Source organism: Drosophila teissieri, chromosome 2L, assembly GCF_016746235.2.
Source record: "Drosophila teissieri strain GT53w chromosome 2L, Prin_Dtei_1.1, whole genome shotgun sequence".
In the NCBI taxonomy this organism is placed as follows: domain Eukaryota; kingdom Metazoa; phylum Arthropoda; class Insecta; order Diptera; family Drosophilidae; genus Drosophila; species Drosophila teissieri.
The window spans coordinates 4,015,955-4,038,932 of NC_053029.1; the positions used below are offsets into that span (position 1 = coordinate 4,015,955).

The window sequence follows — 22,978 nt, forward strand, 5'->3', positions numbered from 1 at the left end:
GTTTCTATTACCTCTGACTATACAGAACACATTTGTTCGTAATTATAAAAGTAGTCAGTTAATGTGCAAATGTTTTTTTGGGGTGCGTCAATTAAAGATCTTAGTAAAAACCATTTTACATACGTGAGAACTGTATTTATATACAAAAAGGAACAAGTAAACGCAAACATTCACGACGAAATTTAAGGCGAATAAAACATTGGAAAATTCGATAAGCTGATATTTTCATTGCCAAGGATTCGCTGATTTCATTTTCCGCAGACAGGACATGGTGGCGGCCACCAATTGACGTGAGCCGGTGACCAGGACATCCAGTTCGTTCTTCATGCCATACTTCTGTTTGCCGTACTTATTGGTCAGGTACTCGAAGAAGGCATTGATGGATATGGAAAGCTGCGAGTTGTCCCTTTTGCCGTTCTCCTCGCAGAGAGCCCTCCAATTTCCGGCATTCCTCTTGGCCCTCTGCAGCTCCTCCATGCCGTGCCACACCATGGCTTTGCCATCCTCCTCGGCCAGGATTTCGCCCTCGAAATAGTTTGGATTGGGCACAAAGCAGGCCTCTTCGTAGCGCAAATTACTGCGTATGATGGTCAGAAGATCCTTGGCATTGAACTCGTTGACCTTGTTAAAGAGCAGAATTTTCGGATGGCGATTCGCACGTGTCCTGGTGTAAAACCAATCCCGACAGGCCATCATCGACTCAAATGTATCGGCGCTATCCAGATAGACATTGAACATGTCGTGTCGAATGAAGTCGAAATTTCCGGGCTGTTCGAAGATCTCGATTCCGCGACTGGCACCCGGGGTCAACAAAGTTGCATTATTTTCCCAGCCCACCACATATTCCGGTTTGTGTCGCTTCAGAAAATCATAGGCCAACTGCACGGCCAGAGATCCATTCAATCGCATAGAGTAGTTCGCCTTGTTCATCAGCAGCTTGTTGCTCATATTACCCTCGATATAGTCGGCAAAGGTGGGCACTCGATGGAGTTGGACGCCAATTTGTTTGGCCTTTTGGGCCAAGACCTCACAGCATTCCGGTTGCGTGACATTCGTATAGATATTGGCCTCAGGCTTCATGATAGACGCCTTGGTCCAGGCTATATCCCTTAGGGAATTACCCAAATTCGAGCTCTGCTCCCATCCCAAGGTCGTTATCCCGATGGTCTGGGCATGCGAGGCTATGTTGGTGGCATCACTGGCGCCTCCATTTCCCACCTCTAAAATGGCCACCTCAACGCCGGCTTGCTGGAAAGCGTGAAATGCCATGACCGTCATGATTTTGTTATAGGAAGGTGTGGGTTGCATATTCGCCAGATCCGTGTTGATTTTCCAAAAGAGCTCCGTGAACTGCACATCGCTCAAGGGCTCACCGTCGATCCTTATCCTTTCGCTGGTTAAAAACAGGTGCGGCGAGGAGAGAACCCCAGTTTTAACACCATGACACCGAAGAATACTCTCCACGATGGCGCAAGTTGAGCCCCGGCCTTTGGAACCGGCTACCTGTATCACGGGTATGGCCATGAGGTCCTTTTTCGTAAAACCCGACTTTTCCAGGCACTCCAAAGTTTGCTCTATCACCGGATCCTGCTCCTTTCTACTGCTCTTGGTGCTGGCTCGCCCGGAAGTCGGCTCCAAAACCTGATAGCTATTCAATTGCTTGATGGCATCCAAGTATGCCAAATGTTCTGGACTCTTTTCAACGGGTTTTTCGACCGGTTGTGGCGTAGATGGAGCTGCTGCTCCTTGTGTTGCAGGTGCTGCTGGGGTCGTGGTCTTCTGAAACTCCATTTTCTGCATCTTCTGAGCCTGAATGTCCTTGCCAGCCTGCTGCTTGGCTTGCATCTCCTTCACCCACTGATTCTGTTTCCTCTGCTGCGATCCCTGCATGCGGTTCATCCAGTTTTTTCGTTGCGACTCGGAAGAGGCACCCTTGAATGCTCCGGAATCTTCAGTTTCCGCAGTTTTTTCCACCTTTTGCTGCCACGAGACTTGCGCTTTGGGTGCGGCACTAAAGTTGGCAGACGAACTTTGACCGGCCATCGGGAAATTGTGATTATTTCCTTGGTTAAACTGGTTCTTGGGAGGACCGGAGGGCGGCGCACCCTTTCCTGCTGCCAATTTGGCTTTCCTCTGAGATTCCGGCGAGACCTTGGCCAACCACTTGGCCCGCTGATCTGGGATTTTTGGTTGAACTGCGGGTTTTGGACTAATGGGAGTGGGTGGTGGTGGTGGTGGGGAGCTTATGGCGCCCAGCGACAAAGGATTCTTCTTGATTTCCGCCGGCTGAGGCGGCTGAGTTGGTTGTGTTGCCGAAGACTGCGATTGCGATTGCGATGGCTGGGACTGGGATTGCGTGGGCTTATTGGCCAATTCCTTAATGGCGGCAGCCTTAGGCACTTTTATTGATGGCGCCTTGAAGCTCATCTTGAAGAAGTTCTGGCTCGACTGGATCGTCCATTGGAGGGCCTTCAAATGGGAACTATGTCTGCGGTACATCAACGGCAACACTGAATGCATTCCAAAAAACACTCGAAAAATATCCGTTTTTGGGGCTATTTTTGTGAATAAGTATATAGTTTAAATAAAATGCCAACGAAATGTGTGAATTTTGATTATGGAAATTTGTTGACGGAATTTCCGGTATTTGTATCTGTATCTGAAAATTTTTATTATTTTGTCTGGTGGTAAAATAATGTAGTGTCAATCGATTGGACACTTAAGGGAAAGGTAGTCATATTTATTCTAGCATTTATTTGATTCTCTTTATATTATAGAACTTTAATGATTCGGTTTCTTTTACTTTAATTTTCAATACAGCTTTCCCCACAAACTTCCACTGTCAAAACTCATCCTTTAGTGCATTTCTAGTAAAAGTTGTACACCAAGAAAAACGTTTTGGAATTCCCAAACATTTAAAACCATTTAAGAGTGCAACAACAGTTAGTAACAAAACAACAGCAATAATATTGTGTGAGGTGCTCTTCTAAACTGATTTTTTTAAGTGCATTTTTGTGCAGACGTTGGTTGCGTTGTCGTTTATTTGCTCGTGCAGTGCGATAGTTGCTCCTGTTCTGCTTATTCAGCTTGTCGCCCATAGCTGGAGTTACCTGTAATGGCTAGTGTGGTTGTTGTTGTTGCTGCCTTGGCATTGCGAGATGTTGTTGTTATGGTGGTTGCCAGCGCCGTTGTTGTTGCCGCCGTTGCTGCGGTTACCATGCATCTATCCCTCTCCCTCTCCCTCTCCCTGGCTCCCAAGTGGCCGCGTTTCAGGGTGGTGGTGCAGTTGCTGGTGTTGTTGGTGGTCTGGGGGGTGTGGCTGTTGTTCAAGTGGTTGTTGCTGTAGTTGTTGGTGGAGCTGGCAGTGGCGATGGTGGGTTGGTTCGTTAGATTGGCGCGTGCTGAATGTTGCTGCTGCATTGGGTTAATGCCGCTGCTGCTGGCGCTGCTGCTGCTGCCGCCGCCGCCGCTGATGTTGCATGTTGCTGGTGTCGCCTCAAGTGGTCCTGCTTCGGTTGCAGCCGCACACCAACGACGATGAGTGTGTGGGTGTGTATGTGTGTGTGTGTGTGTGTGAGTATGTGGCGGTTTGCAAGTGTGCAGTGAAGGGGGCAGAGAAATAGTAATTAAGTTGACGCTTGCCAAAAGGGGAACGCAAAGAAGGAGCAACAAAAGCCCGCGAACGGTCGCAAGCCCCACAATTAAAATGCATTCTTGAGGGCAACACTCAGCGAAAATACGGATGTATACAGAAACTATAGAATAAGTTAGTGCAGAGTTACGTATTCATATTCAGCTTATCTATCTTATCACTCAATATAGTTTTAACCATTTAAATACAACCTCATTTGGTAGGGGAAATAAATTGCATTCCTTGTCTTTAGTTCAACTAATTTGCTCAGTGCCGCGCACCCACCTATTCGGTTTCAAACTTGTAGCTTTCCATTAAGGTGTGAATAGAGTTTCTTTCTTTATTGTTCAACGCCCCTTTTGCTGAAAACTTCAGGTGGGCAGAGGTAAAAAATAAAGCGCGGAAGTTCTTTGGGGGCTGGGTTAAGTTCTTCGGCCTAATAGGATTAAAGCCTAAGAAGTGACCTCTTTAATGGGATTATTCGAAGAGCGAATTTGCGAATTCAACTTGTCTAATTGCGTTAAATTTGTTTATTACATTTTTGGACTTGTTGAAGACGATTTCGTGCGAACTTTATCTACTCATAGCTGCTATCTTTTTGCCTTCGTTGCTGCTCATTAAATTTTTTATCAGCGTATTTCGATGTGGAAAAGGAACACTTAAAATCATATAATTTCAGTAAATTAAAAAGAACATTAAACAAAGGCAAGCCATGCTTAGCCATTCCCATTTGATTTCTCAAATCCCCTAAGCCGACTTCTAAGCAATTAAAAACAAGGCAACAGCACAGAACCTGAACCATACAGTGGACATTCGATTGGGGGAAAAGCCGGCTGAAGGATAACGCCTTAATTCTCACATAATTGGAATTACGATGGCAGCACCGCATTTTCAGTTGCTGCCGCTTCCGTTTCCGGCGGCGCTTTGCGTTGCCGATTGGTGTCATTTCGGTTGCCAAGGGGAGCTGCTTATGCCCGACACCAAACACCATGGAAAATCTGTGTGCAGGCTCTGGGGGAAAAGCGTGGGAAATCCGTGGAAAGGGCCGCCGGTGGCCACGTTGCATTTGCATGAGTAGCTGGGTAAGTGGAGGAGGAGCAGCTCTAGATTGACATGAAATGCAATTACGGCCAAAAACTCTGGCCTGGGGAACAGGGACACCCATCGAAATGGCCGCCATAAATCTGCGCCGAAAAATGTGTCGCTTAATCAAGACACACACGCCCACCAAAAAACCCCCGGTAATCCTCGAGAGTCCCCCCAAACACGAAATCCGCAACCCACTTTTCTAGCCACAGAGCCACGTCTCTTCATAAGTTGTCGCCGGGCTGCAGCGAAATTTGTCCACTTCTGCACAGTCAGCGCAGAAAATGAGTGCCAAGTTTGGGGACTTATAGTGAAAAGTAAACGACACTCGCTATTCCATAGATGAAACATCAATGTGTGTAATAGAAATGTAGTTATTTCTGAGTTATTTCAATATGTGTGTTCAAAAAAGCCTAGTATGCTCGTACCCTGGTCCCTTTACTTTGGTATAATTTTAAGCTAGTGCACAACATTTTCTCTGCCTGTACTCACACTCTCCGGCTCCTAGTCCGTGTCCGTGTCCGTGTCCACTGCCATGTCCGTGGGATCCGGCTGCTGAGTTGGCAACGGAGGGCAGCACTTGATAGCTGTCGCTGTCCACGCCGATGGCACTTGTCACATGATAGCCGTAGCCGTTCGAATGTGGATGCTGTCCGCCGGTATTGTTGCCCCCAGAGCCAGCCACCCCGCCGTAGATTCCCAATATGGCTTTGGGCTGTTGGTACTGGCCGTGGTTGCTGTGGTGCTGCTGCTGCTGCTGCTGCTGCTGATGCTGTTGCATATTCAGCTGCTCATCAGGATCGTGGAGGGCGGTGAGGGTGAGCTCCATGCCGCCGTTGCCATTGCCAATGTCCTTGGAGTCCAGAGTTCCAGTGGGGTAGTAGGGCGGTGGTGGCGGTGGCTGCTGCTGCGTTTGCTGTGGATCCTGACTTAGCGACGGTCTTCGGCTGGCGTCCAAGTCGAGGTCGTACTCCTTGGCTCCGCTAGATCCTGGATTAGTCGTGGTGTTGGCATTGCTCCCACCCACTCCGCCGCTCACTGAGCTGCTCTCCTTTTTGGAGGCGTGTTTCCGGCGGCAGTGACAAAAAGCGTAGAGCAGTCCAAGGAAGACGACGAACGAAAGCGAGGCGATGATGATGGCCACCAAAGCAGATGTCGTCATGGAGGATTTGTGCGGCATGTAGGACTTGCCAACTAAGAAGGGAATCATGGGATTAGTTTGCGGATTATGGAAGGACTTAATAGGTAACTTCAGAATCAAACTTGAACTGACAAAGAAAGTTGTTATTACTTACTTTCTGCATTGGCATATGCGCCGCAGTGCTCGTGGTTGGACCTCAGGCAGAGTTTGACCCGCACCACTGGACCGGGACCCGCGGTCTCGGCCAAGGCCATGGTGCGATCCTCGCCCAGGTGGGAGCCACCACCCACACCACCCAGGCTCCTGCCCGATGTGGTGGCGGTGGTGTAGTGCGCTGGACGCGACACGTGGTTGATGATGGCCTCCTTGAAGGTCGTTTCGCTGCCCGACGGAAGCAATGTTAGGGTCTCCACGATCTCCCACATGGGCACCGTGGCATCCCTGGTGACCAGAGATTCCACCACCGCAATGAGGGATAAGCATGTGGCGGCCACATTGATGCCCAGCACATGGGAATTGGGATCGTAGCTCACATGCAGAGGTGGTGGAATTTTGCTAACTTTGGTGGTGGCCAATATCTCGTTCGAATAGCCCGAGGTGCCCTTGGAGTTCAGGGCATAAACCTTGAACATATAACTCTGATGCTGATCCAGGGGCGCGAGTTTACAGGGGTTCTCCTTAAAGCAATTAAACTCGATCCATTCGTGGTTGGAATTGCTGGATGAACTGCTAATCTGATAGCTGGGTATATAGCCATTACCCGAACAATCGGATAGGGTTTGTTCCCTGGGTGTTGCCACTCTCCTATAGCTCACCAGATATTTGGTGCTCATAAAGCCGCCATTGAAGCCCGGCGTCCAGTTCAGGACGGCATAGTTGTGACCCACTTCGAGGATCTTTAAGTTCATGGGCTTCTCCGGCGATCCTTTGGGTTGCAGTCTTATTGGTGCTCTTATGGTGTCTAAGGGATTTACAGCTCTGCAAATATACTCCCCGTAATCCGAGTGCTGCAGGTGTGCTATCCTCAAAATGGAGGTGTATACGTCGTTGTTTTCCATTCTCGTGCTAATTTCATAGTGACCATCCGAGGACATGGTCAATGGCGAGGGATTGTTGCCGTACTGCCATTGAAACTCCGGTTTCGGATAGGCCTGCACCCTGCAGACGACCTCAGCGGATTCTCGCAGATCGTAGGCCACCTTGTTGTACTGGTGAATGACTATGGGTTCATGCTCGATCCTCAGATGCATTGAAGAATTGGCTGAGTTCACGTCGTTTTCGTAGAGACACGTATATAGACCCCTATCGTTTGGTAGTAGTTGGTTTCCGTTGGGTCTGGCCTTGCCCCTGAATCGCAGGATACTTTGCACCGCCACCACACCACCGCCGGCATCCGTGGGTGTGGTTCTTATATCGAACATCTTGCGAGTGGGCAAAATCTCAGTGCCATCTTTGATCCAACGAATTTGCGGCGTGGGCTTGCCCTTGGCACTGCACGTGACTGCATAGTCCACATCGCCCACCCGGCGAGTCATGTGCTGCTGCAGTTTGGCCAGAAACTGTGGTGGCTGATGTACCTCCAAGATTATGGTGGCGATTTTACCAATTCCCAACTCATTGACCGCATGACAATGGTACTTGCCCTCGCTGCCCAAGTGTGCTTTCGGTATCGAGTACTGCGGACCTTGCGCCAGAATTTTCTGCGTATTTCCAATATCACCATCCATATCGCGGAACCATCGGTATTGGGGAACAGGCCAACCTGGCGGATTCGCCGAACAGGTCAGTGTCACACCATTGCCCACGTGAACGACGGGCTTGTTTGGGGTTATATAAGCCTGTCCCGGCCGATGTCGCACTAATAGAGCCACCGTGGAATTGCCCACACCCTCCACTCGTTTCGAGTTGAACGGCTGCATAATGTTCACCGATCTGCAGATATAGTTTCCGGCATGCTCAGCCCTCACAGAACCCAGGGTTAACAGCTCTCCGGTGTATCGGAAATCCGGAGCACCTTCTTTTAGCCATTCGACATTGATGGGCGAGGGGTTGGCGGTGACATTGCAGCGAATCAAAACCGTTTCACCTTCCTCCGCCTCGTGGGTTTTCGATTCGATGAACACAATCGGCGGATATAGAACATCCAAGACTATATCCTTTTCGCCAGTTTTGCCCAAACCATTATCCGCACTGCACGTGTACTTCCCGGCATGATGACGGTTGACCCTGTATATGGTGTGGGTGGGCGTGGCACTCACATATTGACCATTTCGGGACCATCGCACATTGCTCACCATGGGCTTGGCATCCACTCTGCAGTCCAGCTTGGCCACATGATCCCGTTCTACTTTCAAAGGATTCTGGGGTCCCACCTCCACACGCGGATAGTCTATAAAGGATTAGGAGAAAATAGGAGATTAATTTTAATGGAAAGTTGAATTTTATTCGCAGTACTATTAAATATGAGATGAATATCAATTTGATTTTGATATTCATTGGCCTTTTTTATGCAAGCATTTGAGTATATTGGTTTCATTAAATAATGTTAAAATGATAGGAAAACTGGTATAGTATTCGATTTAATTAAATCAGTATCAACGCAGCAATAAAACGGCAAATATTTTTGGCATTGCGGGCAGCTCAGTTTATAATTTATTCACTCTATTTTTTCGGTTCATTTGGGTTAGCATACAAATTGGCAATTACAGTAGTTAGCTTAGATTCTCTACTTGGTTGGCTGGTCGGTTGTTCGGGCCATTAACTTGTCAATAACCGTTTTCAATTACACGAGGACGGCAACATTTTTCCAGGGACAAAAAAAAAGAAAAAACCCGCTTATAGCTCTGAAGGACGTTGACGAGTTCAGCGTGACCCATCGACATTTTTAAATAATGCCATTTTGCGGAACAAAAAAGCAATATATGTTTACTAGGATGTATATTGGGGAAATGGCTCTAGAAATAGCCGCAAGTATTTTTGTGGCAATTTTACAGTGGTTGCTGTTCAGTTTTATTATTGTAAAAATTTGCATAATATGCTATGATTTTTTAAACTTTGTTTTGACGTTTTTGGAATCTCATTTTAATTTAAACAGATTTTAGTAGAACTTTACGTTCAATAAAAACATTTATAAAAGGGAAATAATTTTGTTGGTTAATGAATGACCTATTTATAAAAGTTCATTCATTGTGCCATAACAATAAAGACGCTGAATTGAAACTCATTGAAATGTCTACGATAACACCTTATTCGAGCACCACTCATAGTGGACTTTATCTGTCATTTATCTGCCAACTTTTCCCATTTCCCATTTCCCAATGTCGAATCGGGAAATCCTTCACCTTACCCTGGCCTCGTCGATGCTCGAACATTTCACTGACTTTTAGTCGTTTAGCTCACCATTGTGCGCGTTGGTCATTTGGTTTAAGTGCCGTTAGTTTCATTCCGTATCGAATCGTTGGCATTACCCCCCATTTTCCCGCTTTCCCGTCTTTCCGCTATCCCACTTGCCCACCCACCTATCAGCGCCCCCCGCGGAAAGCGCGTTCAGTCAAGCGTGAGGCATAATAGTGGCTAAGTATAATTGTAGCTGTTGCTGCTGTTGTTGTTATTGCTGCTGTTTTTGTTGTTGTTGCGCCAATTAACTTTCGAACACTTTAGTTTAATCACCGTCTGCCCAACTGAACGGAGTCTGACCTCCTAGTCAGGACCTCCAACTCCACACGCCCCCTTTTCAGCCATTTCCCTGCGATAATAGCTGATATGGCCCATTGCTGTTGTCGGCCCAGCATTTTGGCCAATTGTTTTTGTTGGCTCTAATTCGTGAAGCGACGTCAATGTGCCTGCGTCATGCTCTAAGCTCCCAGGACTATTCAAATGTACAAAAAAAAAACCAACGAATATTTAAAAAAATATGAAGGATATTTGAAGAAAAGAATATATATATATATATTTTTAAAAACCATAAACTAAGGCTGGATGGGAATGTAATAAATGTGTAGTTTTAAGATTTTAAATTTAAATCATTTTTTTAATTATTTGTGAAATGCTTGCTTTTTCAAAAGATAAAATTTATATTGTATAAAATTTCAAGTCGTGTTGATATTTTTCTAAGCCAAAAAACAAACTTGCCACCACACAAATACCCTGCAAAAAAAAAGCTAGAAAAATGCTGCGTTATCCGGAACCCAATTACGCGTCGCCCGAAAACATTAAAGCCTAACTCCTAAATGAGGGGCACTATGTGTGTGTGTGCGTGTACGTATGCCGGTGGTTGTGTATGTTTGCTGGTGTGTGTAATTATAAAATAAAATTTAATGAGCAGAGCCCCGACCAGAAAAACAGAAGCCACCGCTGCTGGAGGATGGAAAAAATCAAGTTTGCATTTCAACACATGCTGTTGCCACCACCATTCCACCCTGAGAAAAAAATAAACCCCACTTTTGTGTGGAGGAGGAAGAGGAACCCTTGGGGCATTTTCATGCCCAGCCATCCATGTAGTTTCACGCTGATGTCGGGGTGTTGCTGCCACGCCCATTTCACCCATGCCCGCCCCCAAAAAGTAGTAGCCTAGTCCAGGACTCTAGCTGCTCTGACATTTGCTATACTCGCTGCTTTTTTGCATAGTTCTATAACAGCAAAAATATGCAAGAAAGGAGAAAAAAAATTAATTATTTTCCTTGAGATAGAAGTAATGATTTGGGAATGGTATTCGGTGAGTTCATCCCAAATAATGAGAAATATTTGTGGTTTTTCTGCGACATAAATTTGGCAGAGTGTGACGAACTGAGTAAAAACTGTATGTTAAGTGAGGCAGAAATAAATTTTAAATGCATAACTTGACTGCGAAAAAATAAATCTTAGGAAAGTGCAAAATACTGCATATTTACTTATATTAAATAGAAATTTTTCGGACATTTTTAGGTGGAAAGTGTATTTCAAAACCCGTATTTCTGTAAATAAAACCTTTTATACAAAACTTTTTAAATGAGTTGGTTGGACCTTGTTCACATGTATGCTGGCACGCCTACCGCTACGCCTAGAATACAAACCCCCATCCTTGCCCCTTCCATATTTCGACACTCCTTCGCCTTGCACATTGTGATTTTATGACCGGCTACATTAGTGCCATGAAATATGATCCTCCTGTCCCTCCTGCTCCTCCTGCACCTGCAGCTCCACCTGCACCGCCAAACCACACAAACATAACCCACCCATCGTAAAACCAAGCCAACGCAATACCAATCCCAATCCCAATCCACAACCAAAACCCAAGCCGCCTCGACGAGATCCTGGCTTCCGGCAAGGCAGCGTTAAATAAAAATGAAACGTTGCGCATACGCCGCGTTGGCCGTGGCGTAACTTATGCCCGCTGGCCATTTTTGCAGCGAAATTTAATTATTTAACCCGGAACTGGGCCGAACTCCGGTTTTTTTTTTTGTTGTTTACAGCTGGTTGCTGCTCGCTGGTTGCTGGTTTCGCGTTTGGTGTTTCAGGATGTATCACACACACCTGCGCGGAGTGATTTTAATGAGTCGAGTTTGCAGTTTGGCTTTAAGCTTTTCTCTGGTTATTACTCGCCTGCATGACACCGGAAAAAAATGCAGCCAAGGAAGCGCGACAATTTACTTCTAAATAAAGATTCATTCAAATAACAGCTCATATCATTAATAGTAAGCTACATTCGTACATAATTACAAAATAAACTTTAAGACCTTTAAAGACCAAACAAAATGATTTCGGTTTGATCACTGTATTTGCAAAGAATGCTTTAGTTATATATTAATGAGTATTAAAAGTGAAGTTAATTAACATAATTCAGTAAACGTGGTTCTTAGTCATGCCTAAAGCTGAGCTTGAAGTGCTAATGGAATATATATTGCATAGAATTTTTGGCAGTGCGATTATGATTTCGCCAGCAGCTTCAACTCCCTTTGTTGAACTGACATCTTCCGACCCCCTGCTTTCCATCTTGTTCAAATTGAAAAGTTACTCCCGTCAAAGGCGGCAAACCCAAGGAGTCGTTTTGGGGGGAAGGGATGGGCAACAGAAGGTAGGGATGCAGCTGCCTGCGATCCTTTTGCTCCTTCTTCCTTTGCCTGCTGTCGCGTACGTGTCACAGTGAACACATCACGTGACTTCCGGCGCGCGTGCTTGCAACACCTAACCACCACCCGATTTCCCAATTTTCGCCGCACAAATTTCAGAACATTTCCCCAGCCTTTCAGCGCACAAAAAAAAAGAATTATCGAAATACCGGGGGAAAATGCGTTCAAATTAAGAAACCAGGCGGGAGTAGACATTCTTCTTGGCTAAAACTGGGTGGAAAACTATTTGTAGTCAGACATCAGATTTTCTTAATTGCGTTTGCCATAAATAAAATTCAAATAAATAGATACACTTTTATCCTCGGTTTATCCGTTTATGCATTTTAAATAAGTGTGATTCTAGATTTATCTGTGTATTTTATATTCTTCGGTAGACATAAAATACAGTGGGGTTAAATCGCTATTCAGCGAAAGCGCACTAAAAATGCCACATCATTGAAATGCCCAATGTATACAAACGGATTTAAAATAAATCAAGCGATGCTTGCCCGAGAGGGTAATCATTATGCTGCGAATATTTCGCAACCACTCTTTTGGCCCACTTTTGTGGGCCCACAATCGATGGCTTATAAAAAGTATAGCACACTTTTTTGGGTTGCAAAAAGGGGGGTCAGTGCCGCAAAATGGGGTGGCCACTTCATTGTGCACTTGATTGCGCTTTGTGCACTGGTCCATAGGTGTCATATGGCTGCTGGAAATTAATTGAATTGGCTTTGTAGCCGTTGTAGCGGGTGTGGAGGGTACAGTGTACAGTGAGTACTGCGAAAACAAAAACAAGTGGTCAAGTCCTTTGGAGCACTTGCGGTTGAGTCGATGATGAAGTTGCCGTGCCGGGGCGAACCAAAAAGTGTAGTGCAGTTAATTGAAATTGGGCAAAGCAATTAATTTGCTTTTGTCACAAAAAGCTGTTAAGCTGAAGCACAGGACACCCGAAAAACACTCGACCAGAAGAATCCTTTGACGCAACATTTGTTTCTATAATTTGTGCTTAAAGCGGCTTAAAGTTCTTTTTTTCATTTCCGCTACATACCTTTGCCAGTGGCACTCGAGAAGTCTCAAGTCGAGAGTTCTGCCGCCGGAGTGGGCACTCGAAAGTCCAAAGTCTAGCTGGGTCCACTACAACAATGCCGCATTCATTAAAATGCTGTTAAAAGCCAGAAATTTTAAACTTGCCCAAAAGAAGTCGGCTAAACTTGAAATCGGCTTAGGAAAACTGAGAAGAAGTCTCTACAAAAAAAAGAGAAAAAACGCCAGCAAGCAGAAATCTTCAAGCGTACACAGAGAACGCAGTTAAACTATTCTAGCTTTCTTGTATTTATGTATCCTTCAAATCATTTTGATAAAACTATTTTTAATTTCACTACAAATATTTAACATCTTAAATTGCGCAGAGGACAAACGGAAAGGAATATATTTAAATCTATACTTATTATTTCTTGAGTGTAACAGAATTGCTAGGCACAGTTTTCGGTTTGAAATTTCGTCGGCAGAGCCGCATTCCTTTTGTGGTTATGCAAATGGCCAAAAAGCAGGCCAATAACCAAGGCCCAGACCAAAAACAGTTGGCTGACATTGCCCGGCACTGACACTAATTGCAATTGTGTGCAGCATTAGCCCGACTTTCTGCTCCTGTCCTGAAGTAAAAAGGTTTTCGTGTAGCCAAGTCAGCAGACGTCGCTTACTTGATTTTTCTATCCCCCCCTCCCTCCACCACTCACCTCCTACGAGTTTTCCGCTTTTCGATTTTTTTTTTCCCTGGCACTTTTGTGGCTCGGCAGTGGCATAATCAAAAAGGACAAGCCACCAGTCTCCTGCTATTCCAATGATATTGGCAAGACTCGCATCTCGAGACGTGCTGACTTTACTGGGATGTGATTGTGATTGGGATTTGGGAATCAGATTGGTATTGGTCTGCTCTCGTGGCTCGCTCCCTGCGAATGTTTGGCTGCCGTGTCAAGGTGTCGACGGTGGTGCGATGTGGTTTGCTGCAACAGCTGCACCACAATTACCGATGGATGTGGGAATTGGGTGTCGTGTAAGATACTAATGTTCTTCTTCAAAAACGACTCAAAACCAAACTATTCAACTCAATTTAAGTTGTTTATGAATGGGCAAATTGGAAATTTTTACTTTAAAGATACCCACAACTATAACACAAATATTTGGCAATAAAGAAACAATTTGCGAGCGTTTCCGTCTGCCATTGCTGGTTCTGTTTGTTCGGGCAATCTTCTGGCTAATGCGCATTATTGTCATTCGACATTTGCATGCCGCACACCTGGGCCCTATTGCACCACCCAAAATTGCTGTGCACCACCGTGGACCACCCACCCACACAAACACACACACACACATGGCGAAAGCATCTTTTTATTCAAATTGAAATGTCTTTTCAACGGGTTTGCTTTCCACTTCAGCGGCCCGCGACACATGAGTGCTGTTTGTCTTCGTCGCCGGCGACTTTTTGGCCAAGGATCCCGCAAAAAAGGAAGAAAATACAAAAGGAATGCACGTACATAAAGGCATAGGCAGTTGAAAACATTTAAGCAGACTATTCCATACGCTTACTTAACAAAAATTGGTTCAAGTTTAAGTTTCTAGAAAATTCCAATTTATTTTTACATTTAAGATGATGTATTATGTATTTATTAAAAGAGTAATTCTTTCAGAATTTCAGTGACAAACTCGTATATTCCCCTAAGTTTTGAATACCCTGAATAAAATTCCACTCTTGCCGCGTATGAAAAGTGAGGTGGGATTTATTTGGGTGGCGGCGGAGGCTTGGCAGGGTTTTATTACGTGCGGCGCATGCAACTGAACAAAAGTCACGTGCAGGACGACACACCTGTGCGGTGCTACGAGGGAGGTGGGGGGTAGTTTTGGCTTCTCAGGTGGGAGATTGCATTTGCCGAGGACGAGGGGACAGCAAGATGAAACGTGCCTCTCACGTGTGCAGCAAACTGTGCCAAGTTGACAAGGCGCTGCTGGTGGCGCCCCTTCTAGTTTGTCTATGCGTGGCCACGTTGCGTATGCGCAATTTGATGGCCTTGCCGCTCACTCGAAGTGCAACCAGCACAGCACAACCCACACACTTTGCAACCATATTTTTCGAAGCCTGAATCCATCTAGGAAAAAAACGCAAAAAGCGCGAGCTAGAGACACATTCAATAATTTCATTTTGGGGATTTTTCGCACGTTATAAAACACTCAACGGCCGGCGAGAAATCATCGCGTCGCTGAGAACATGAAGCATTGGGAGTTTATTTTTCCCCAAAAAAATATACGTATATATATATTTTTGTTTCAATTTTTGCTGTATCAAATTTTTTCCTGTCTCACGCTTCCTTTTTTTTGAGTTTTTTCTTTTGTAGCTGCTGGCATAAATCAATCAAATGCAGGCACAACACGCAATGCACGCACACAAACAGCTGGAACAATGAAATAAACAAATGGAGTCGGCAAACTGAGATATACGTTGCTCTATAAACACAGTTGCAATCAAAACAATAGCACTTTTTATCTCTTCAACAACTTTGTGAGGTTAATTTATGATACTTTCAATATTCGTAGATATTGTATATTTGCTAAAAAATTAAATTCCAATTTAAACTAACTGTCCTTTATCTATAGACTACAATACATTTTAAGTTTACACATTTGAAGCTTTCTATTTAAGAACTAATGTTGTTTTCACAACTGTATAAACGAAGAAAGTGATGGCAACGGAACTCGTATGAATCGAATGACATTGGCAGCGCTTTCAAGAATCCTTGCAAACATTTTCAATTAAAAAGCTACAGTGCCATTTGTCAGCTGCTGCTTCCCTGGTTCGATTTCTTCTTTTTTTATTATCTACGTCCTACTTCATCCATTCTTCGGTTGCTGCTATCAATTGCTTATCAATCACAATCAAGCGACAGCGCCGTCTCCGCCTCGCATTCATATCTGTCTCAATGCAGCTGTCGCCCAGTGATTGTCAAACTGGGGTTTTTGGTCCACGAAAAATGGCGCGAATTAGTTACTTATGTCTGATTTTTCGCTGCCAAAACTTTTAGGGCAGTAGAAAAAAATTGTTAAATTTTAAGATGTTTTGGCAATAATTTGAGAAAATTTTCGAGACCGAAATGCTACAGATGCACTTTTAATTCAATTGTTTTAGTCCTTACCAGCTTATGTTATGAATGAAACAAGTTTATTATACATTTATTAAAACGAAATAATTATGACCATGCCTGATTATACCCAGAATTTAGCACAGCTCTCAGAATTAGCCAGCCAATGCGAAACACACACTCAAAGGACCAAAATTGCCGCTCGTCCCCAGGCACTCCTTCAACAATGACTGGCAAACTGTATGCGATTGGCTGTCTGCCATTGAACTTGGACATTGGTTTTTGGTCTATATGAATCGCCTGCAGGCGCTTCAGAAGCCATGGCAAAGCCAAAATGCCGCTGCAAATTCAATTGTTCTTGTCGAACGTTTCGCAAATCTCTGGGCAAAGTTTTGTTGATGTGGCTGCTGCCGTTGGAAGTAGCAAAACCCGAAGGCTCCTTCAGCATAAATGCACCTTAGAGGCCCACATTTGACCCGGCACAGAGGATTCGGGGGACTCGGGAACTCGGTGTGTTGGGCAAACAAAGGAGCCGACTGGCTGCTAATGGATTTTAAATGAGCCCCATAAATAGCAGCAAGTCGTTCTGGCACACGCCGAAAAATTGCATTTGCCACGCCTGCCGCAACCATAAAAGGAGTCCCACTGGCTGGAAGACCCCCTTCTTAACCACTTGGTTGTTGTCATTTATTCTTGTTCTGTTTGGTGTCTGCTTTGCCTCGGGAAGTGCTCCTTTCGAGCTTGTGTTACCCTTTGGTTGCAGGTTCAAGTCACACATTTCTAGAACCAGGTTCTAGGGTGTCTTATAAGACATATGGTCTACTTATATTTGTTTTACTTTATAAAATGTTTTTTTTAACTAAATCCAAACTGATGTTTTCGAGATTTACAGACTGTTACTTTGATATCACTTGGAAATAGTTTTAATAAGTATCTCTTAGGCAGATACTTCCCGTTTCTTCAACTTTTCCTTTTTTTTTTTGCAAACAGAAGGACTATAAATATTTGTTACGCTGACGACACTGGGGGAGAATCACACACAGAGAACACGTATTTATAGGAGACATTTATATATATAAACATATATGAGTTGTTCTTGTTGTCTTCTTCTGCGGCTACAAATCCGGCGTGTATAAAAATGGCTGCAATTTATGTTTTCCTATGAATATATTTGTGGCAAACTCGGCTCTACTCCACTTTGTGCTTCCTTTCACCTCCAAACCACCCACTTAATATATATGTATGTATGTATTTTTTCTCTGCCTTTTATTGCTAGTTTGTTACTTTATTTGATTGCATAAATTTTATGCAGATTTCGTAACATGTCATTGCTAGTGATTTTTATTAAATGCAGCGCGCGGTGACAAGTATATTGCGCATACGCCGCGTTGTACCGAAAATTTAATATCCGCCTCAAATGTGTTATGATGTTTTTGGGGGCTAAAGTTGCCAACTAATATGACAAGTTGATGCCCCGGTCATTCTGCAGCAGATTTCAGTTGTTGTGGTCCAATAACTAACAATCAAGTGGTTATGTGTGGGGCATTTTTCCGGGGGGGGAGGAGAGTAGTTTTGGGTGGCAGACACTTTATGTGTCTCGTGTCATCTGCTTGGCTTTTTGGTCACGTTGATCATGCGACAACAGCATGTGTTCCCATAACGCAGTTGCCAAACTTTAATTACAAAAGAAATGGCCAAAATGAAGAATGTGAATCGAAAAACAAGTTGGTCCGGTTTTGCTTGGAAAATACTCGGTTTACCTCTGGCAAAGTTTTTGAGGTAAAGTAAGTTATTTGCTTTAAATGAAGTGCACTATAATTTGGTTGTGAATTTTCTTTCATTTCATAAAGAGTAGCTTTTTAAATGAATGTTTTCAAGTTTTCAGTGATGCCAGGCGATATAGAATTTAAGATATTTAATAGAGAATGTAAGTTCCCTACCAACTTTACATTTTAATTCACAATGCAATTGTACAAAAATGTGCACGATGACTTTCTTGTATGATGTCATCCATTAGGGTCATATAACTTAGAAATTTCGCTCAAATATGTAATAGTTCAGTTACTTTCTCGCAGTGCAACTGCAAAACCCAACTACTCACAGTTGACATTCAGCGTGACGCTGGTCTCCAGCATATGACCCTCGGGCATGGCACGATTCCAGACGACGCATTTGTACTTGGCGCCATCGTCGGCCCGTCGGGGAACAATTTGGAGTGTGGCATTGGTATAGTGGTTCTTCGATCCGCCCTTCAGAGCATACGACTGCAGTGGCACGGTGCTGCCCTCTCGGTACCAGCTGCAAAAAATACACAAGTGATAGCCACGATTTAGTGCCAAAAACTAAGGGAAGCAAGGCGGGATGTGCAACCATGTGCCCTAGAAGGATTATTAATGAAGGCGACCGCCCGTTAAGTGATTTACTTTGCCACATAACCAAGAGGGATATATAGAAAAATGAATCAGTGGGCTACACTAACGAAAACCAAGAAAATATATGACTTTAAAATCACTTTCTTATACGCTATAATAAAACAAAGTTAAATAGGAATGTTAAACTTTGGAAATCCCTTACGTTATCATTGGATCTGGCGAGCCACCAATACTGCTGCAGGTCAACTCCAATGGCTTCTCCTCGGTGGCCACCGCCAAGTTTCCGGGCGTGACCATGGGCGGATGTGGAGCCGTCAGCACCGTCAGATTGTAGAACTCCTGATGGACATCTGCGCCCGTTCCCTTCGCCTTGATGCGGCACTCAAAGCGTCCATTATCCCGATTATAAGATGTGTTTTTGATTTGCAAATCGTAAATGCCGCGACTCGGTCGAAAGTCCAGGCTGTAAGCAAAAAGAGAATCAAAAAGAAAATAAGCAATGAGTTCTGAATAAACCTGGAAGCGATTTATTAAGTACGAGTACGGCCGGAGAAAAGTTTTTCTTTATGTAAATTAACTGCGTTTTATGTTGAATTGCGGCAGCTGCACACACATTTACCAAATTTATTTATTTCTATATTTGTTTATCTTTTTATAAGACACTGTACGCAAATTTACGTTTTTTTAAATCAAGTTAGTGTTCTTTATAATTGTAATTGGTTAATACGACGAGTGAGAAATATTTCTTAAAATAATGGAATAATATAAACCAGTTATAGTTTCTATAATATGATAACCGAGTAAATGAAAGAAAATATAAACTTTTAAAGTTTTATCCTTGCTAAATACTTCTCAAAAAACATGCTCCATATAAAGCAGAGCATCCTGAAGTCCTTGCTCTTGAGGTCCTGGCATATAAATTTATACTCACTTGTTTTCGTTAAGTAGCTTCCCCTTCCCCTTCCCTACTTTCATTTTCCTCCACTCACTTCAGCTTGTTGTTCATTTTCATTTTCGTTCGCCTTCTGTTTTCCATGTTTTCCCTACTCTGCGCGCGCGTGTGTGTGTGTGTGTTTGTGTGTGTGTGCATGTCGTTGAGGTTTCCCTCGGTTTTCCCTCGATTTCATTTTGGTGGGGCTTAAAAGCCATGTTCCGAGGCCGGTGCGAAATAAAATGAAAAATGCTCATGGCAAATTAAGCGTCGAACTCATTTTTGTAAATTTATTAGCCCAATTCTTGTGCCGGACTCTGATGCCCGGCGGTCCTGTCTTGGGCATTACATTTTTATTAATTTAACATGGCTGGCGTTACCTTGCTGATGGGATAAGGGGGCAAAAAGCCGGATTGACTGGCTAAAACCAAATGGAAAAACTCAATCAAGCGTAATAGCCATGGAGTTGCTGAATACGACCGCGATACATTTCATTTCTTATTCCCTAAATGCTAGGGGTATCTCGACTCAATGCAAACACTAGGATCTGGTAACCCAAAAATAATATGTTTCAAAACATTTAATAAATATATTAAATTTATATACATTTTAAGTCAATATGCTTAACTATTTTAGTAAGAGTTATCCTCTTCCTTTGCGAAACGTGCGAAATTTTTCATCTATCGTAATGCATTTCGTTCCGTTAAATAATAGATGTATGAAAAAAAACCCATTGCAGAAAATTGCTTTCTAGACGTGGATTTTTTGTCTTAGTTTTAATTTCTTATGATGAAATTTTGCGCCAACGAAAACGGGGGCTAAGCCGTGCCAGAAATCGAGCACTCGACATTATTAAAGTGGATCTTATAAACTTCTTCAGGGGCAGCGCAACGGGATGCAAATTTTACTCCTTGCTCAAAAAACATATATACAAAAAAATTTTCAATTTTGATAACTCTCCAAGAGGAACGTGTGTATGTGTGCGGTAAAAAAAAAAAGAAAAAATGGGAAACTCGAGAAGAAATGGTTGCATTTTGTAGTTCGGGCTGAGATTTCTTTTCGGGTTTCCTTCTATTTTTCCCGCAGCTTTTGCCATTGCATTTCCGGCAGCGACTTTTACGAGGCAGCAGGCTGTCTTGAAAGTATCCTTAAAAACGAGATGGGGAAGCTGCGAGGAAAGTGGATGGCTGTGGAGTGTGTGGGTGTGGAGCTGGGAAAGGAGTCGTCGTCGTGCATGTGAAGCACATAATTGCCCCAGCCAGGAGGCCTCTGATGTCCTTGCAGCCTCGAAAAGAAGGAATTTCTAATGTGTACGTAAGTGCTGTACTTCTGCCTGCGCTCCCCCAGCATCGCCGACCTTGCTCCCCCACCGCCTTTCGTTATTATGTTGCATCGTCGCAGGACTTATGCAAAACAGTCGCTGAATTGTTATGCAAATTGTTGCCAATTACATGGCAATGCCTCCGTTCGCCTCAATAAGCACAACAAGGACCACCCACATGCGCGTACCACTTCACGGAAAGTATTGAACAATTACACTGACCTACATGGCTTTGGTAATTGGATATGCGGTGTCGCCTGCAGTTGATTAAAAATCTAGGAAAATATATAGCTCAAAAACTATGTATCTGAAACAACCTTAAAAATTATTAAAAGACAATAATTTTCAGTCATATTTAGGAACCAGTTTCAAACTTTTTATTATGTAGAAACTTTCCACAATTATGCATATCAGTGTAGATCCTTCTGAAGGACTAAAGACACCGGAAAAGTCGGCTGGCCAGCTAAGCTCACAAACTTTTCCCCACTATCAATCGAGCGAAAGAGATGGAGTGCAGAAAAGTGATGAAGAGGAGGAAATGGGGGGGAAAACCTGAGGCAAGCCACTTGGCTTGTTAACGGTAACTAAAGCTCACTTTATAGTTGGTCATGGGCGGCGGCGGTGGCGGTGGCGGCAAATCGGGGCAGGAAAAGTGGGCATGGGCGTGGGCGTGGGCTGATTATGTTATTATCGGTTTAGTATCGAAGTCTTATGGCTCGTTTTCTTCGTTACCCGTCTCATGTCTCATGTAATTCAATTTACCAGGACATCCTTCGCCGTCCCGGCTCCTTTTTCTCTCCGACAATTTCGCATGCCAAGGAGTCATCTCGTGAAAGTAATAAACTTTTTTCCTCGCTTTCTCTCAATAAGAAAGTTTGCGCACTTGGAAAAAATTCAACTCTGGTGAGTTTTCTATTATAATGAATTTTCATTGAGATAACCAAAATTCATAACAAGAAATAGAGTTCTAACAGGCCTTAGAAAAATGTATAATAATCAAATATTATATATAATAAAATAACAAACAAAATTAAATATAATAAAATAATTAAAAAGGGGCTTTAAAATAAAATATCTTTTTTGAGAATAAATGTGTTCTTGTTTCGAAATGAGGGCAAACGTTTTTCTTTAGAGTGCACAACGAAAAGGAAGCTGAAGGGGGAGCCGATGAGGGCAAAAAATGTAAACGCGCCAAATTTGACGCGTGGCAAGGACGATGGCCCGCCACACCCGCGATCGTCCTTCCACGCCCCCTCAACGATGTGCGTTATGTGCGGATAATTGACTTTTAAAATGTGTGTGCGATATCGCCACAACAGCAACAGAAACCAACCAAAGATGGGGGCCAGAGCAGAAGGGTCCTGGCGTATAATTAAACGGCATATTGTCACGCTTTCCTGCCAACGCTGAAGTGTGAGGAGGTGCAGAAGGATGTTCCAGGATCTCCAGTGAAAGGGACACGGAGAGCGAATGAAAGGAAGAATATTTCTCTGCTTTTCGTTTGTTTTTGTTTGGACTTAAACTTTGTTTTTGTCCCCTCGGAAAGTAAATAATATGGTTGTAAGTAGCTGAAATTGTAGTAAGGAGATTTTGTATAAATGTGAAACTAAAGGGACAGCACGGAAAGTCTTTTGACAACACAAAATAATCGGAAGATTAATTAACTGAGTTGCAGTGTACGCTTAATAACTTTTAAGCTGCACTGCAAAGTCAAAGAAGATGCAGTAGAAGGGTAATTAAGGATAATAAAATATTTATATTCAGTTTTAAACCAATCCATTGACTATAATCCGAGCTTTTATTAATAATCGTGGTTGGCAAACTTCGGTTTCCTGTGCCACTTAAATAATCTCATAGTCCCTTAAGAGCACTATAACTTTCGAAATTTGTCAACTTTTTAACAAGTCGCAGTAAAAAAAGGAGGATAAATAAATGCAAACAGCCCAACAAATCAGCGAACAACAGAACTCACTCCTCCGGCGGAGCGTTCATCAAGATATTCACACAATCTCCGTCCACTGACGGACCCTATCCCCCCCTATCCACCCCCCCTCAGAATCCTTGGAACCCCCTTCTGTGCCCCTTTGTCACACTGTCCATCCAAAACCGGTCCCAACTGGCAGTGCCAGTGACTTATTTATGCAAATGGCCATAACAAATGAGGCGCATACACTCGACGCTCCAAGGGGAGCCGACTGAGAGGGGGGGTTGTTTTGGGGACAATGGGTGAGGCGACATTCTAACCGCACAGTGGAAACGATTAATTCGGCTCCCAGC

The 22,978-nt window shown here is 43.7% G+C and overlaps 2 protein-coding genes across 2 annotated transcripts in view; both read right to left on the minus strand.

Moving 5' to 3' along the window:
• Positions 1 to 22,978, minus strand: part of LOC122611856 — a 60,641-nt gene that overhangs the window by 6,373 nt on the left and 31,290 nt on the right. The window contains exons 3-7 of the mRNA XM_043785210.1: positions 18,652 to 18,912; positions 18,179 to 18,375; positions 6,013 to 8,247; positions 5,210 to 5,911; positions 3,111 to 3,509 (exon numbers count right to left, since the gene is read on the minus strand). Of these exons, the coding sequence (XP_043641145.1) occupies positions 3,111 to 3,509; positions 5,210 to 5,911; positions 6,013 to 8,247; positions 18,179 to 18,375; positions 18,652 to 18,912 (3,794 nt within the window). The remainder of the gene's footprint in view (positions 1 to 3,110; positions 3,510 to 5,209; positions 5,912 to 6,012; positions 8,248 to 18,178; positions 18,376 to 18,651; positions 18,913 to 22,978) is intronic.
• On the minus strand, positions 114 to 2,700 carry LOC122614054 (folylpolyglutamate synthase, mitochondrial). Its single transcript, XM_043788521.1, has one exon. The coding sequence runs from the start codon at positions 2,518 to 2,520 to the stop codon at positions 226 to 228; it is 2,295 nt and encodes a 764-aa protein (XP_043644456.1). The 5' UTR covers positions 2,521 to 2,700; the 3' UTR covers positions 114 to 225.

Coding starts and splice junctions, on each gene's coding strand:
- LOC122614054 (XM_043788521.1), bottom strand. CDS start 2,520: ATGCATTCAGTGTTGCCGTTGATGTACCGCAGACATAGTTCCCATTTG.